General features: G+C 38.1%; 1 protein-coding gene across 1 annotated transcript; it reads right to left on the reverse strand.

Annotated features, from left to right (window-relative positions):
- Positions 1–16,604: 16,604 nt before the first annotated feature.
- LOC148780469 (uncharacterized) lies at positions 16,605–17,054 on the reverse strand. Its single transcript, XM_088847789.1, has one exon. It carries the CDS (start codon positions 17,052–17,054, stop codon positions 16,605–16,607), a length of 450 nt encoding a protein of 149 aa, XP_088703915.1.
- Between the last annotated feature and the right edge of the window lie 1,743 nt (positions 17,055–18,797).

The raw sequence follows: 18,797 nt of genomic DNA on the forward strand, positions 1-18,797 counted from the left end.
GGGGAAATCCCCACTGAAGGAAAATCCCTCTCTCTTTGGAAACCTTCTCTCTCGTTCAAGATAACCAAAATGCCCCACTCTCTGATCTAGGGTGGCAGAGATCTCTAAAAAGGGTGGCAGAGATCTCTCTCATGGTGGTTCTCTCATCTCTTCTATCTCTTATCTCACATTGGGGTTAGGTGTTTAGGGTTTTGATAGAAAAGAGAAGCTCTCTCTCAAACTAGGTTATCAAAGGGGTTTACGTAGGGTTTAAGTTTTTGTGATCAAAGGGCTTATGTTCTATTCGTGTGGCTTGTCCAAAACTTATTTTTTTGATTGAGATTGAAGATTGACCATTAGGTCCCATGCCACCGGAACGTGGTGACTCGGTGTGGGGTGTAAAAAGCTTGGTTTAGGTAATCTCTGCCACCCTTTTTAGTTTTTCACTTATTTACTTATTGTTTTATTCATTCCCAAGCATTGGTTGTGTCTTGTCTTTGTTATTGAAAGATAGGTTTTGAATGGCTTAAAGTTTTTGAGATCTTATTGTATTTTTTTTTTGAAGTTATTATATTTTAAAAGGACTATTTGTGTGTGATTTAGGCCATGAAGAAAAAAAAAATTGAAAAAGAAAGAAAAATATTATTTTATACTCCAGCTAGATTACACAAGTCCTTCTATCAACAACACTAGTGCAACTTGACAACATTATTATTGCTTAATGAAAATTAATGTCACATATCTCAACATAAGGTACTCATTTCTTCATGGAGAAATATATTATGCTCTTTGCATGTAAAACATATGTCGTTCACAAATCAATCATTTATGTAGGCATGATGCCATCTCAATAAGAAAATTTCAAACACCAATCATGTATAGATAGAGTAGAATAATGATAGGCAAAACATTTGGTTAGTTTAGGGGTACATTGGAATAATATCTGCCGTTTCTCATTTTGGGAACATTAGGGACATGACAGTGTTTTAGAAAATGCTAGTCGGCCGGCTCAGCATCTAGGCCGGAGCCCAGAACCTCAAGCATTTTGATGTGAAAATGTCTTAGGAATTGCATATACGGGCTATAAGAACACACATATATTTGATATTTATGTTATTTTGTATTTTTTTGCATTTATATTTTTTCCAATTATCTTTTTTTATATAAATATATTAGCATGAATGTCAAAACACATTCGAAACTTCAAATTATTGAAAATTTAGTGAAAAAGCGTAAACAAATCAATAGTGTATTAGTCTCCAACTCTTCAATCTGTACTCCATAGTAACATTCATTCATGATATACAGTTACACACGATCAACGTTCTTTTGTGTTTTTGATGTCGGTCGAGCTAGAACTCCCGATAAAGTTCTTCTAATACCTTCACTAGCAACCTAAAAGTATTCCACGACTAAAGGGTAAGCTCTTGGATGCTTCTACAAACCTCATATATATATATATATATATATCGTAATGATACTGTGAGATCCTCCCACACCCATGTGAGTAAGATCCTAAAGGATCACCATTAAATTTTGACACAGATGTCTAGAACACCATTCACCCAAGTCCCACGCCCATGTCATAACGTTTCTAGAGATCTGTGTCAAAATTTAATAGTGATCCTTTGGGGTCCTACTCACATGAGTGTGAGAGGGTCTCATAGTGTTATTACTCATATATATATATATAGTTTAGATTCAAACTAATTTGTAAAATGAATCAATTTAGGGTATCTACAGGGTTTAAATCTATTTTTTTTTTTTCACTTTGGAGATTTAGAATACCCCAAACTCAATTTCTAGTATATTTTTGGGTCAAAATGACCCAAATTGCCCTTAGGACCTTCTTTATATGCAAAAAAAGGGCCCAGGATCTAGGCACTCACCTAGGCCACTTGGGCGGGCATGTCGGTATTGGCGCCCAAGGATGGCCGCCTAAGCATAGGTGTTTGACCTAGGGCCCTTGGGGCACCTAGACGCTTGGCGGTTAGTTTTAAAAAATGGACAAGTAGAGAGCTAAGATCTCCCTTTCTTTCTCTAAAATAGGGTAGATGTAACTTCTTTTCCTCTCTCCAAGATGGGGTCGATTGAGTTCTCTTGTTATCTCTATGATACAGGAGCGTTTCTCTCAAATGCAGGTGCCTATTGAGCTCACCCCCTCTCTAAACCTGCTCAGGACTAGGTGTGTGGCCTAAGGCCCTTTGGGCGGCTTGTTTTAAACAATGCACATGATAGAAAGCTGAGCTCTCAATTCTCTTTGTAAAACAGGGTAGATTTTGAGTCCCTTCCTCTCACTAAGATAGGGCTGGTTGAGATCCCCCTTTATCATTCTAATACAGGAGTCTCTCTCTCAAATGAGGGGCCTGTTGAGCTCACCCTCTCTCTAAATCCACGCACTCTCTCTTTCCCCCCCCAAACCACAATTGAAAGTGGATCTATCCTTTCTCTAAAATAAGGTACGTTCAAAAAACCACATCTCTCTTTCCAAAAAAGGAAAATTTGAGATCTTCATTTGTTTCTTTAATATTTGAGGTTGCTCATTTCTCTCTAGTACCACTCTCTCCCTCTTTATCTGTGTCGTGGTGTGGAGCTAGCAATCGAGGTCACCACTGCGATTCTTCATATTTTATATGATCTCCATTTGAGGTGCTCTCCATTTCCTCTGAATTCTTCATAGGAAGAGGTTTCTGAAATAGTGGAGCATGCTTTAAGGGAGAAAATCATAGATGAATGAACTATGTAAGTTGTAGGTGTATAAGAGTTATCAAACAAAGTGTACGCTTGCTAACTCTACTATTGTAGTTAAACACCTTTGGTACTTTTTTTTTCTCATTGTTATCGCCTCATCGTTTTTCACTTTGGTGCTCTCTGTTTGTCAACATAACCTTGCACCATCTTTGATTATTTTCTCATGTTTTTGTTGCTTTCTTTGGTGTTTTCTCTCTCATCTCTTCTTTCTCTCTTATAATTTCTCTCTTCTCATAATTTCCTTGCTCTCTTTGGTACTTTCTCCCTCCTCCTTTACCCCCCAAACAAAGAAAAAAGAAAAAACAAGAAGACAACCTCTTTCACCCTAATTGCAGATTCATCAAATTAACGAGTTTTAATGCCAAAACTCTTCAACTCTTTAGGTCTCACAAACTTGGAAATTTCAGACTTCAAGTTTGAAAAAATTATTTCAAATAAAGAAAAAGTTTTGATTAAAATAAAAACATAAAAATTTAAAGATTTATAGAAGTTTCTCTAATGGTCCTCATGCCCTTACCCCTTTTTAAGGGGGGAGAAAGATTTTTTTTTTTGGGTAATTCAATGGGGATTAGTTCCCATTGTAGGAATGGAACTTAAGACGTCATGTGCCAACCCACCACCTTGATCACCGAGCCTTGACCCTGTCCTTAGGAAAAAGAATTTTTCCTTCAGCCTAATGCATGTTTTTTCCCTCTGAAAGGGGCTTGGGGGCAAGCGCTTGTCACTTGGCGGCACTTAGGCAGTCTAGTCTTTGGCCTAGGGGTCCACTGCCTATGGTGAGTTTCCTAGGATTCCCCTGCCTAGTCAGTCATTGTGGCTGGCTTTTAATACACTGAATGGGAGTAGACCTATTAAAAAGAACGTTTACCTATTAGAAGAAATGCTTTTAAAGGTGACAAGACCACTCTTGCAAATATTCGCATTGCGTTAGAGTGAGGCACGTGGTTCTCATATACAATATAATAATCATGGTAGAAGGAGGAAATATTCATAATTAACTACCCAATAAAGAAACTATACTCCTTACGGATACGATTCAGACTCTAGACTATGTCTTATACCTTTGTAATCTAAAATATATCTTGTACATTTAATGTCTGTGTGAACAAATAGTCTTGTTAATATTGGTAATACATAGTCAAGGAACATTATATGATCTTTGAATAAACTTTGATATGTTGGAAACCAGGCGATTTCATGCATGTGAAGTTCACCTCACTGATCAGGATATTATTTTATTGCGCATATTTGCATTTTCTTATATTACTCCTAGTGGCAACTTTTGTATCATCCCAAATATCATGTACAACTTTTTAAAATGATTGGCACATGTAAACGACACGAGCCAGGAAATATATAGATCTTCCAAAGCACGCTTCTTGAAGGACTCAAACCAATAGTTAATGTCGACACCACTTTTGGGTGCTTCTCTCCCAATCTAATCTTATTAGTGGGGTCTTTGAGGAAATGCCCAATTATTTGGTTGCACTTAACATTGTTACTTACAATTGTATAATTGATGCATATGTCAAGGCAGATTGTAAAAAATATGGAAAAGTCTCTTATTGCGTACAAGATCTTTACACTATAAATGGTCTTATTTGGGCTTGCATAACTATGGACCGATGAAGAAATGTAGAACTGGTATGATGAATTTCATCATATTGGTGTCGAGCCATTCATTCAGACCATAGTTACCAGGGGCGCCCATGTGGGGTTCACTTCTACCCTTGAATCGTGATCCCATGCACTGAGTGACCGGATCTCAATTCCAGACACTTCATTGCATATTTGAATCTCATACCCGAAGTGATGGAAACTGGATTCTTATTATTTGGGATCAAGTTCCCTAGCAAGTGGGATCCAAATCCGCATGAGTTAGATTATGGCTCTAATATCACTCCCAACCACGATTCCATCATACCAAGAACTGAGTATCCTATACCATGGGAACGAACTACTCTTACAATGTTTATTTTATTCGTTTATAGTATTCGGTTTTCCTCAAATCATCTAGCAATTGCTATATGGTTCCCATAATTTTGACTTAAAGCAATCAACCTAGTGTGTTGTTTTGAGTCTTTTGACGGAGAGAGAAATGTACAATATGCTTGTGAATGAGCACAATACATGTGATCAATCGTCGATTAAAAACTTAGTCGAAATGGGAAATCTAGCCCGTCATTAAGTGTCAATAGTATAGACTTGAGAAGGGTAAATCTTGCCCCAGCATTGAGTGCCAATTTAGAGAAGGTATTGTATAATTAAGGGGTAGCTATGCACAGTATACCACAAGAATATCGTTTACTAAACTTGATGTGAAATCATGCTCCAATGCATAATAATAAGGTTTTTCCTTAATTCGGTATGAAATCATGCTCCAATGCACCCTAATATTGATGTGTGCTGAAATTGATATGAACTAATTCTCCAATGACATAAAAACTTCAAAGGCACTCTCAATGCCATGATTTTTATTACATTGATGCCTTGGAACGGTGGATTTGCAAAGAGTTAAATATGATATCTAATGGAACTTGCTTCCAGTTTGCAATTTACAGAAGTAGTGAACTGCAGAAACCTCGATCCTAAAAAAGGCACAATGTAATCCTTTTTGGTAGGGAACCCGCTCCCGTCCTGATAGCAATGTGCTCTACTCCCTATAAGTCATGAAACTCACTCCCATCCCCAGGCCATGTACGAAGTTCACTTTGCTGCCCAGGGAACTTCGAGTAAGACTCACTCCGCGCTCTCGTTTCTGTTCCTAGAACTTCTCATGTTTCTGTTCTCGGTAACTTTGATTCAGACTCTTAATTTTTAATCAAGTCCTATGATAGAGCTACTATGCATCGAAAAATGATGTTAGTAATGGATTTTATGAGGAGGCAGTATTTCTCACCAACAATGGTGAAATAACAATGATATAAATAAAGTTCTAAGATACCAAACAAGAAAGTTAAAATAACTACTTGAGTTATGCTGGTCCATTTGCCTCATTTCATCTTCACCTCACATTCACGAGCAGCCCATACATTTTCTGGGGTGAGTTTGAAAAACAGTTAAAAAATGTTACATTATCGAGCTTGCATTGCTTTTCTTCATCATTTCCAAATCTCCTGCACTGCCATAGGCACTAAAGGTGCCGTTGAAAAGTAGGTTATCCTAAATATCCCAAAATTACCCAACTATCTCAATATCGTGCATCTATTTCATATCCTCTTTTACTCTATCCATTGACAAGATAGCTAAGTGATACAATCGAGTTTCACATCATCCATTTTCATCATGCAGAAAATACCCTCCGTTGCATTCAATGTTTCAAGATTAGCAGTAATAAAGGAACTCTTGCTCAGGTACCTTTATATCTATTTATATCTAATAAGCGCATTGATATTCACATACAATGCACATGCAGTGTTCGCAAAATCGAACCAGAACGGTTAACTGGATATGGGCGTGGAAGAGGTTTAACAGGCCTAACCGTTAAACCAACCGATTCAACCACTCTAGCTGGGCAAGTCTTAGGTGATAAAAAAAGTGTTGAAAAAAATTAGAAAACTACAAAAAACATCCAGTGAAATATGAAAAACATAGAAAGAATTATTAAAAAAAAAAACATTCAAATGAAATTGAAGATTAATGAAAAAAATAGATTTTAACCCATTTTATATTTTCCAAGGGCTATTTTAAAAAATTGCTAAAAAAGATGGGAAAATATAAGAGCGAGTATTAATGGCCAAAGCAATTTTTAATTTTTACCATAATGTAAAGAATATTTAAAAATGCATTACAAATCAAATTCTTTATTTTTGACAATTTATATACATTTTTTACTTTTTATTTTTAAATACCTGTTCATCACCCTAACCGTCCAAAACCGGAACCGGCCAGTGGCCGGTTCCGTTCTAACCGGGCGGTTAGCGGTTAGATCGGGCGATTTTGCAAGCAATATGAACATGCATTCTCATGTACCATGTTTTACTTTTTCTATTTTGTGTCAGTTTTACATCTTTATTTATGGAGCTGCAATCAACAGTTGATTTTGTCAATTGCTAAATTGGAAATTTAGTTGGGAGACTTTATGTTGAGAATGAGAGTCTGGTCAATAAATTGCCAAGTAGGGAACTGTGAAATGCATGTGAGTTAGAACTAGGAAATGAAATATAATTGTTTTCAAGGAAGAAACAACTTTTGAGATTTATAAATGTCTATTTCTAGGAGTTACTCTTTGTTCCATGGACAAAGAGTAGGCTTTCTCTTGGTAGATTTTAGGGTTAAGCATCATCACGACCATTGTTATTATGATTGTGTATCCTATGGAATATTTCCAATCGTTGTTTGCTGATTTACTACATACTGGCAATTACAAGAAGAAAATGGAAGCATAGGTTCCAATATGATGTGTTCCAAATCAAAAAAAATTTGTCTACTTTTCTGTCCCGATATTATTTTGTATATATTTTTCTTGTTGCAGTTTTTAATAGCGATTACTCAAATACTAGATGGAGATACATTTTTATAAAACCAAAAAAACTAAAAAAAAAACAAAGAAAGGGTGGAGATACCTTGTAGAAAGAGTTTCGTGTTTGGTTAATGACGAACTATTGTTATGGGTAGTAAGTAGTATTGAGCTTTATAACTCACTTTATAAGAGGATCTTTCATTTGCTTTCCAAGCATGTGTTGCTAAAAAAGAAGGGTTACTAATTTATATGATGACAGAGCATAAAGGACAAATTGGTAAGGGATATTACCAAAAGCGGACAACCCTTTACTCTACTGCTGCCTTGTGGATTGGCAATGTAATATGAATTATATGTTTCAGGTAATTTCTTTTCCTTGAGCCTTAGAGTTACCATTGAATGTAAAATTTTCCAATTAATGTATGACACTTATTAAATATTTTCTCTCTTTTTCTCTATATCTTTAAACTTTTGCAGGTTTTGTTCTATACTTGTTGTGGCTTCTTGGTAGCAAGGCTAAATAAGTTCCATATCTAGGTTTATTGCGGTGGATTACATGAAAGCTCAGGATCTGGGCCATTTTTTGTTTTTTGCTGTGTCAACACAAAAGAATACACTAATAAGTGAAGTAAATATGTCATTAAAAACTAAGAGCCTCCTAATGAAGGATTGCTATTGTCAGGCCAAAATTGCCTAAACTAGACACTACACCGATAACTCAAGACCTATGCAAGTTTAGCCATCATGTTCTTCTCATAGAAATTCATTGTAAAATTTGGCACGGATCCTATCCATGTTTTACTAGGACGCCATGTCTTGGCGAGGCATTTGAGACTATATTACACCTCTGATACACATGATTTGAAATTTAGCCCATACTGACATGAGTTTCCCAAAATATAGTTGTTGGATCACGCTCGACCTAGTTATATATTATGAAATATATAAACCCCAGCAAAGTTTGCCTTCTAGTAATAGGAAACTGGCCTTCCATGTGTGTCAATAATCGCCACTTTGAGTTCCTTTCCCAACCAATGTCTAACAAAAGTTTTAAATATTAGTTGCTACCTGTATGTCTCTCGGTTCCATATGTGGGTAAGCAAGAAGGGCATGATCCATGCCACCTTGTCATCTTGGCAAAATAGCTTGCTAAATAGTTGAGTCCACACTGCTTTTGCTCAAGCAAGTTTGTTGCTTTGTAGATGGTGCCAGATCAGGACTCTATTATTGGTTTAATAATGGTTATCTTTAGGCATTATTATCGATATCAAAATATAAAGTACGAAGCTACTCCCAGGTATAGTCTCTCTCTCTCTCTCTCTCTCTCTCTACTAATCGCTGATGGTTCTTCTACATAAGGGTCAAACATTAGGCCCTTATGCAGACATAAATTCAACCAAAAGAGCTTGATACCAACATATTTTGAAGAATGTAGAACCAGATATAGTATTGGCATTAGATATAATGCTTACTGATCCGTATCCAGGAAAATCATTATTCTTTCAAGAGATATAAGATATTGAATTACATTGGGAATACTAGTGTACTCTTGTTTTCTTTTTAAATTTCAGTTAGATTATATTTCCTCTCTTTTTCTCTCTCTCTCTCTCTCTCTCTCTCTCTCTCTCTATATATATATATATATATATATATATATATATATATATATATATATATATATATATATATATATATATATATATATATATATATATATATAGGAAAAGTCTTTCCAACGCCTATAGGTGAAAATGAATAATGATTTCACCTACCCTCATCACCGTCTAAATTTCATCATGCGGTCATGATTGTGTGGTAGTGTTTTATTTTTCATATTTTTTCTACAAATTGGAATGATCTAAAATTTTTAAGGTATATACATCTTACTGAGGTTCATCTAATAAAAATATGAAAAACATTATCCGTAAAATATTAGTTGACCAAAATATCCCCAAAACTTTTTGAGGGTATTTTGGTCAATATTTTTCATGTAAAATATTTTTTTTTTAATTTTGAAAGATTCCCCTATTTTTTTTTAATACATGCTCTAAATTTCATGTCATTCCGATTAGTACAAAAAAAATGAAAAATTAAACACTACTGAACAATCGTGACCGCGCGTTGAACATTAGACGGTGATGGGGGTAGGCGAAATCACTGTTCATTTCACCTATAGGCGTTGCGTAGTGTTTTTCATATATATATATATATATATATATATATATATATCTTTCTTTCTATTTAATGACAGGATTCGAACTTCGAATGTAGAATTGCAGTTAACACCACCTTAACCGACAAGTTTTAGTGAGCGTGGTGTAGTTCGATTGATAGTTTTCCATATTTTTTGGTTTATTTTTTCTTTCATGACAACAAAAAAGATATTGTTTGTAAGGAGACACTAGCAAAAAGTGAAGACTAGATGCAACAGAAATGGTAAATTGAACATCATTTCAACTGGCTTTCAACAACTTAATGCTTATTTTCTCTTAGAGTGACTTAGCAAAATTTCCTATTTTTTTGTCAAGCTTTAGCAAGAAAATTAAGTCATAAATCTTCTGATTTTTAGGGTGGGTGTGGGTGAGGGAGAGGGGGGGGGGGGGGGAGGTGTGTGTGGGGAGGGGAAATAAACCAAAAAGAAGAGAAAAAGAAAACCTACATTGTTTTCTTTATTTACACACATAGAGAGATGTCATCATAATAATATCCTATCATTCTTTCCTTGAATAACAAACAAGCTTATTGACATGGATATGAAACTATGTCTACAGATACGTTAATGTTTGCATGTAATAAACAATGATACTGACATATATATAAAACTATGACTACATATACATGCATTCTTGCATGCAAATTTGTTATCAATTTATTATAGCCACAAAATAGTTATGAAATTTATCCAATATATTGTTTGGCTTGAACAATTCTTTGCCAAGCATGTTATTAGGTTTAAACAATCCTCACATATTCCCTCATCATCTTGACTTTTGCATGAAGCTCAACCATTCACATAGCAATAGATACCTTCACATCTCCACTTCGTGTAGGTTGGGTCTTTCTTCTTTCCATGCTGTTCAGTTGTGATTTTTCTTATTTCCATACTGCTTAGGTGTGATTTTCCTCATTTCAACTTCGAAAATACCACCAAACTCTCTTGGATCAAATATTGAGTTCAAATCTTCAATCTCACCCTCGTTCGCCATCATAAGAAGTGACAAAAAAAGCAATGGGTGATGAATCAATGAAATGCTGAAGCCTTTGGTTGTTTTCTTGTTTTACACACAATAGAGATGTCATCATTCTAATATACGAACATTTTTTCCTTGTGAAACACTCAACCTTAGTAACATGCATCTAAAACTATAACTACAAATACATGCATGTTTGCATGCAAATTTATTATCAATTTACAAAATTTGCCCAATATATTGTTTGATTTGAACAATTCTTTACCCCGCATGTTATTAGGCTTGAACAGTCCTCACATCTTTCCTCATCATCTTCACATCTGTGTGAAGCTCAACCATTCACATTGCATTACATAACTTCACATCTCATCTTCATGTAGGTTGGAGTTTTCTCATTTTCATGCTGTTCAGTTGTGATTTTTCTCATTCCCATAGTACTTAGGTGTGGTTTGCCCCATTTCAACATCGAAAATACCACCCAATCCTCTAGGATCAAAGGATTAAAGTTCGGATCTTCAATCTCATCCTCATTTGCCACTGGAAGAAGTGAAAAAAATCTAGTTTTCTTCTCTTGTTAGCGAACTAATAGGATCAGTTTGATCAAAGACCTAAGAGAACAAGGATTGTTCTCTTATGAATAATCAAAACCTCGATTCAACAAGGGCTTTTGGTAGAAATATTTTGTTGATATCAATCATGACATAATGTGCCTAGTCCTGAGAAAAAGAATGGAAAAGGAAAAGGCTGGGCTGATGGGATTTGTGTTTTTCTCCTTACAAAGAAGGAATAAAAAGGATGGGAATTAACTTACTAAAAATAAGCAATGGGAGATGAATTATTGAAAAGATGAAGCTTATGGATGTGAGAGAGATCGCTGCAAGTTTGATGAGAGAGAGATGACATTCTCTATTTAAAATGTGGAATGATGAGTTACTTAACCCACCAATTTGGCTGACCATGGTTAACTAACACTGTCATTTATTAATTACTTTTGGATATTCCTCTTAGTTTATTCTTGGCACGCCCATCTCTTTTTTTTAGCAGTGTTGACTTACAACTAGTATACAACCAAACTTTGTATAATCTTTCTAAATGCATTGGGACATAAGTGAGTTCTAACTGAAAATAGCATTATCTTTTAATTTGTATTAATCCTCATTCCTCACTGATGCATTCTTGACATATGGGATATTTTTCTCATAATAACATTGATTGTTTACTAAAATAGTCTAGCAGAGCTACGTATTTACGTTAGGACATTCAAACTTTGTATGTTTTTCTTAATGCGTTTTGGAGATGCCCAAATTTTTACTTAACATTGATTTGGGGAAAAATATCTTTTAAATAATCAATCCACTACTCCCTAAAACTTTTGTTAAAAAATGCTCGAATGCACGTCTTCTAGGTTTAAGGAGGTTCCCAAATTTTAAGAAGTAACCACTTGTTGGTAATTTGATGTGGCTTGACCATTCTATTGCCTTTGGTAGTATTTATGAATATTAAATGTGGTGGCTCAAATCTAATGCAAAAAGGTAATTTTGACAAAAAAATGAGTATTTAATTCCAACTTTATCCTTGCTAGAAAGGAATAATAGCCATTTTCATTTCTCCAACAAAAACCTCCAAATAATTAACAACATAGTTTACGGAATTTTGACCCAACATTGTGGGGCATATCTTTTGATCCACACAAAATTTTAACATAGTACACGAGGCAAACTTAAAATAGACATGCATATCTTTAATTCAAAACTGATTTGGACCCATTTGGACATTGTTTGGTCACCGAAAATCCTAAGGCAAAGACCCTCACAGTTGCTGGAAAAATCCTTTATCCCACGATTTAACAAGCTATCCACATGAGACATACCATTTCACAAGCCTTATTCCTCTCAAGCAATTTAAACAAGTTTTACACGGAAATTACTCTATAAATTTATCAAGTTCATTACTCTATGATCAATCACTCTTTCAACCCCTTTATATTCATTTATTTTCATACACCGCATTCTATCATCTTGCTCTTCATAGCAACTTAAATTTAGATCCTATGAAGTGAAATGATGCACGACACTAAACCCACTTATTTAGTGTTCACAGTGTCTTCAAATCTCCCACTTGCGGGCCACCTCGAGCTCTAAACAATGGCTTGTTCAAGGCGTTAACTCCCACTGGTTCTAGAGAGAGAAGTGCAAGGGAAAAGTGAGGGGAACCGTGGTTAAAAGGGGAGGGGAGAGGGCTTAAGTACTCAGGTAGGTGAAGGTCAGTGTAGCTGACGTGTATGGCTCTGACAGGTGCGGCGCTGACACATACGACATGGACAAGTGCGACGCTGGCAGCACACACATCTTTCCCCCTTCTCTGCCTTCACACGAGGCGATGCTCCAAACTGCGCTACACTCGCGGCAATGCCTTTTTGCACGTGGCATTGCTATTCCTTCTCTCTCTTCACAGCCGGCGTTAGGCCTCTTCCACAAGCAGTGATGCTCATCCTTATCTTCACGCGCGGCACTGACTTTTCACACTCGACGTTGACTTTTCACATTCAGTGTTGATTCTCTCTCTCTCTCTTCTTCATTTCACAGACGGTGTTGGGTCACAGATGACAATAAGCTCTTATACATGCGCGACGATGCTCCAAATGGCGTGGATCTTTGGACTGGGAGAAACTTATGGTCCTTACATTATCTCTCCCTTAAAAGGATTTTGTCCCCAAAGTCACATTCGTGTCAATAAAAAAGTGTGGGGGTATTTCTCACGAATTTCTTCCTCCTGTTCCCATGTGGATTCCTCTCTTGAGTGATACTGCCATTGTACTCGGACCAGGGGAATTTCTTTATTGCGTAACACTTGTATTCTTCGGTCTAATATCCCAATTGTCCATTCAACATAGGTCAACTCCTCCCTAAGTGGAATTGGATTGTATTCCAAAACATGGGATGGGTCAGGTTGATATTTTCTCAGCAATGATACATGAAAGACATTGTGAATATTGGCTAGTTCAGGTGGCAGGGCAAGTCAATACTCCATGTTCCCAACTCTTTCCCGAATTTTGAAAGGCCCAATATAACGCAGGCTAACTTTCCCTCTTTGCCAAATCTCGTAATAATCTTGGCCAGTGATATCTTCAAGAAGACCTAATCACCTACTTCAAATTCGAGGTCTCTCATGCGATTATCGGCATAAATCTTTTGCCAACTTTGGGTCGTCTTGAGCCACTCTCTAATTAGGGCAATCTTCTCTGAAGTTACCTGGACTATTTCGGGCCCCAGTAATTTCCTCTAGCCCACCTCATCCCAGCAGATGGGCAATCTACGCTTCCATCAGGGGCAGATGGTCCTCCCACCTTCCTTTAAAATCAGTGACACACGCCCTTGACATATCTTCCGGTGTTTGAATGGTCCTTTCTGACTGCCCATCTGTCTGGGGATGAAAGGTGGTGCTGAAGGTAAGTTCGTTCCGCAAAGCTGATTATAGGCTAGCCTAGAATCTAGAGGTAAACCTAGGTATAAGTTGTGCGGACCAGTAAGAAATGATTGACCTTAGTTAATCGGTCAACAATGACCCAAATACTATCATGTCCAGCTTTTGACCAGGGCAATCCAGAATCAAAATCCATTGTGATGTGTTCCCACTTTCACTTTGGTATAGGTAAGGGCTGCAACAGTCCGGCGAGTTTCTGATGTTTGACCTTCACTTGCTGACATGTCAAGCACCTAGCGACAAAAATTGCCAAATGCCTCTTCATGTTGGTCCACCAGGAGGCCTTTTTCAAATCCGAGTACATCTTTGTACTCCCAGGGTGTACCGTGTAGCAGGAGTGGTGTGCTTCCTCTAAAACAACCCTTTTTATACTCTCGTCATTAGGGAGACATACTCGGTCCTTAAACCTTAACAAAACATCACCACTCATAGAGAAATCCTCTTTTCCACCCATCTTCTGTTCTTTTAGAATCTTTACAAGCTAAGGATCTCCCTTTTGAGCCACTCGGATTCATTGAAATAATTGAGGCTCCGTTCTCAGACACGAAAGCATTCCTCCCTCCTCACTGAGGGGCCAAGATGGGTGCCATTCTACCACAACCTCTATTAATCTCATCTCTGGAACCATCAGATACGCCACTAAGACCACAGCTTTCTTGCTTAGGGCATCTGCAACTACGTTAGTCTTGCCTCAGTGGTAATCAATTGTATAGTCATAATCGTTCAATAGTCCACCCATCTTCTTTGCCTCATATTCAACTCCTTTTGGGAAAATAGGTACTTGAGGCTCTGGTGATCCATGAACATTTTAAATCGGGTCCCATAGAGATAGTGCCTCCAAATCTTTAATGCAAACACTACGGCTGCAAGCTCCAAGTCATGCATTGGATAGTTCTGTTCATACGGTTTCAACTATTTGGAGGCATAAGCAATGACCTTCCCTCTTTGCATGAGTACATACCCGAACCCTTTATGAGAAGCATCGGTGTAAATAAAAAAATCCTCATTTCCATCAAGCAAGGTCTGTGTCGCGGCTGTGGTTAGTCTTTTCTTAAGTTGCTGGAAGCTTCTCTCACACGACCACGCTATCTTTGAGAATCCCTCTATAAAGTGCATGTAGTATCCTGCTAACCTCAGAAAGCTACGAACTTCGGTCACATTTGTTGGTCTTTCCCATTTAAGTCCAACTTCAATCTTAGAGGGGTCGACCATGATTCCATTTTTAGGAATAATGTGCCCAAGGAAGGCCACACTGAGGAGCCAAAACTCGCTCTTGCTCCACTTAGCATACAATCTCTCCGATTTCAAAGTTTGCAAGACAATTCTTAGATGTTGTCCATGCAGTTCCCAACTCTCTGAATATACCAAGATATCGTTAATAAAGGCCACAACAAATTCATCTAAGAAGGGTTATTCATCAAATCCTTGAACACAAGGGGGGCATTTGTTAACCCGAACGGCATCACAAGAAACTCATAGTGACTGTATCGAGTTCTGAAAGCGGTCTTTGGGATGTTTCCCTCCTTGACCCACAACTGGTGATAACCCGACCGAAGATCAATCTTTGAAAACACTTGGCCCCCCTGGAGCTGGTAAAAAAGATCATCAATTTTAGGCAGGGGATACTTGTTCTTCACTGTTACTTGGTTCAACTGCCTATAGTCAATACACAGCCTCAGGGACCCATCCTTCTTCTTCACAAATAGTATCGGTGCACCCTAGGGTGACACACTGGGTTGGACGAATCTTTTATCTAATAATTCTTGCAACTGTTTTTTCAACTCCTTCAACTCTGCTGGAGCCATTCTATACGGAGCTTTAGAAATGGGAACAGTGACAGGGACTACATCTATCTCAAATTCAATTTCTCTCACTGGAGGTAGGGATGTTAACTCTTCTAGGAATACCTCAGGATATACTCTTACTACTAGTATCCCTTCTAGCTGGGACTGAATATCCAAATTCTCTACTACATAGTCTAAATATCCCTCGCATCTCTGAGCCAGGAGGCGAGAGGCCTGAGAGTAGAAATAAAGTATAAAGGTGGAGTATCCCTAGTGCCCTTAGAGTGTAGTTTATTTTAGTCAGGGCGTCTAAAGGTCACCGTCTTTTCAAGGAAATTGACGGTGGCATGCTGTGTATACAATCAATCCATGACTAGAATAACATCAAAATCTTGAATATCTAAAACGATCAAGTCCACAGGTAGGTAACACCCATCACACTGTCTATACACTCTATCAGTTTCCATAGAATCCCTCATAGGAGTGCATACTACTAGAGTATAATCAAGACATGCAGGCTCGACATTTAGATAACAAACAAAATGGGGTGCAATCAAAGACTAAGAGGAATGGTAAATTAAGGCTCTAACTTTAACAACACAAATAGAGAGCTTACTTCTGATCACCGAGGTGGACGCCTTAGCTTCTTGTATGGTGAGGGCAAACACTCGTTCTTGTGCCTCTGGTCGGTCCTCTGTCTTTATCATAGGGCAATCCTTAACTCAATTGTCGGGCTTGCCACATATGAGGCACACGTCCGCTTCCTGTAGCATTTGTGGTAGTGTGGTTGTCTTTTCCACAATGGGAGAATATCGGGCGTCGATCACTTTCCATATTGCCCGGGTGATTCTTCTAGGCCCTCTGATTAAGCTGGTAGGGCTTTCCTCTAATATCCCTCCTCATAAATTTTTGAGGCTTCTTTCAAAACCTCCCCTGTGGCACAACCTTCATCTTTCATTCCTTCCTCGATCTATGGTCCTCGCAGTCCCTTTCAATCTTTAAGGCAAGGTCGACCAATGGGGCATAAGTCTTCAGGTTGCGCGACAATACTCTTCCTCTAATATCCGTCCAAAGGCCCCTCTCAAATTTGGCTTCCTTTCGGGCCTCGGTGTTAATAATGTGAGCCACGTATCTAGACAGTTCCACAAATTTAGCGGCATTTTGTTCAACTCTCACACTCCCTTGCTGGAGTTCAATAAACTCTACTTCTTTCCTCTCCCTGACGGAGTCTGGGAAGTATTTTTCATCAAACACTGCCAAGAAGTTTTCCCATGTGGCTTCGGTTCTTGACTCCCTCCAGGATTGCTTAACCGAGTCCCACCAATGTTCTGCCTCTCCTTCCAGCATGAAGGCTCCTAATCTGACTTTCTGCTCATCCGAGCAATGAAACACTTCTAGGATCATTTCTATTGGTTTCTTCTACCTCTCAGCTTTTTCTACTCCTCCTTGCCCCAAAAAGGTTAGAGGCGTCGGCCTTCTAAACCTCTCTATAAGGCTACTGTCATTTTGTTACGAGGTAGGGGTAGACTGAGCTGGCATTGACTCTTTCATAATTTAGGTCATTGTCCCTAGAGCTCTATAAAACTCACCGAGCATCTCGGTGTTCTCATTTCTGAAGCTCGCATTGTTAGCACAAGCCCTCGGCATCTTCAACTTAGCATAGGAGCACCCAGTCACTAATCAATCCTAAAACTATTCCAAGGACTCTTCTAAAACCCCTTAGGCCAAGAATCAAATCCTGGCGGCTCTGATATCATATATGTCACGACCCTGCCCCCGACCCCCATTCTGTACTCGACGGAGGTTGACTGAGTGCAGATTCATGATCTTTATGTAGCGTATGTCACTCAGGTCAGAGTGAACTCAACGCTTTAATAATGCGGTAAACAGAGCAAACCATGGAAAATTCTAAGTACAAATGAATATTTAAAACTTGGAGAATCCATACATCATTAAAAGGACATTATAGAAAGTTCTTCCAAAAATATTACACTTGAGTCTGGGGCACCAGAGCCCAAAAGTACATACATTCCGAAATAAACAAAATACAGGGCTAACTGCCCAATTACATACAAGATCTGGACTTCCTCTCAAGCAGAAAGGACTTCAGCTCCCAACTGCAACACACGAACTTCTGGTCCTCGACTTGGCACTATCAATCTACAAGTGGGGAGATGCAGGGGGATGAGCTAGAAAGTCCAGTAAGTAGATCTAGGTGTTATGCATCATTAATGAGTCCATTCATCTATCATAAACAATTCTTCCAATTATAAGAGGTCATCAAGCAATAGTCATGTATATTAGAAATCAGATCAATATATCAATTACGACATCATATCCAAATGTCAGGTATCATTCAATCATTACAATCATCAGGATTCACAATCACTATCCAAATATTATCCACTCACTCCGTAGTTCACCTACTCCCAAAGTAGAGGCCTTATCCATCAGGCTAAGCCAATCCTATTGCTTAGGATCTCTACCATCTCGCAGGAGGGAGGGCAATGATAAGTGGGGAATCCATTTCGTAATGCCCTCGTACTCACACACACGGTCCCCAGCATGCATTGGGGCTTTCGATAGGCACTTACCTTGTAAGGCATCAGCCGTTAGTCTCATCTCAGTAATCTCGCGGGGTGTGACCCTCCCATTTCACTTTCCCTTAACTGCATCCTATCATTCAGCAAAACTGGCATCACTTTTGTCAATATAGTAATCCTCACTACTGATGAGTGCCCCATCACGTAGCGAGCAGTACCAGTAAAACAGTATCCACTACCGATGGATGCCCCATCACGTAGCGACCAGTATCAATGAAATAATGGCTAGTATAACAGTATTACCATAGAATAGGGCCCACTACCAATGGCTGTACCATTGCATAGTGGTCATTATTATGGCCTCTTATCGTGCACAAGCATTTAATTTTATTCATGCTAAATTAGTGCATTATAACAGATAAATCAAATTTTCATCATGCAAGAACGAAGTCAAGTTGGTATCAAATCGATCGCCATACCGAGTCCTATAAGAAAACAATAATCTTTAGATCAAAGGGGCATCAGAAATACCTCGGATCATCCATGAAAGATCATGCAAGTTCTAGGGCAGCACAGGGATGGTTTTGGAATTTTACAAAAGGGA

The sequence above is a fragment of the Amborella trichopoda genome, chromosome 9 (genome assembly GCF_054954075.1).
Source record: "Amborella trichopoda isolate Santa Cruz 75 chromosome 9, AtrichopodaSantaCruz75HAP2 v2.0, whole genome shotgun sequence".
Classification (NCBI taxonomy): Eukaryota; Viridiplantae; Streptophyta; class Magnoliopsida; order Amborellales; family Amborellaceae; genus Amborella; species Amborella trichopoda.

Bases quoted from the DNA above. Each gene is read 5' to 3' on its own strand.
- LOC148780469 (XM_088847789.1), bottom strand. From the start codon at position 17,054: ATGATCCTAGAAGTGTTTCATTGCTCGGATGAGCAGAAAGTCAGATTA.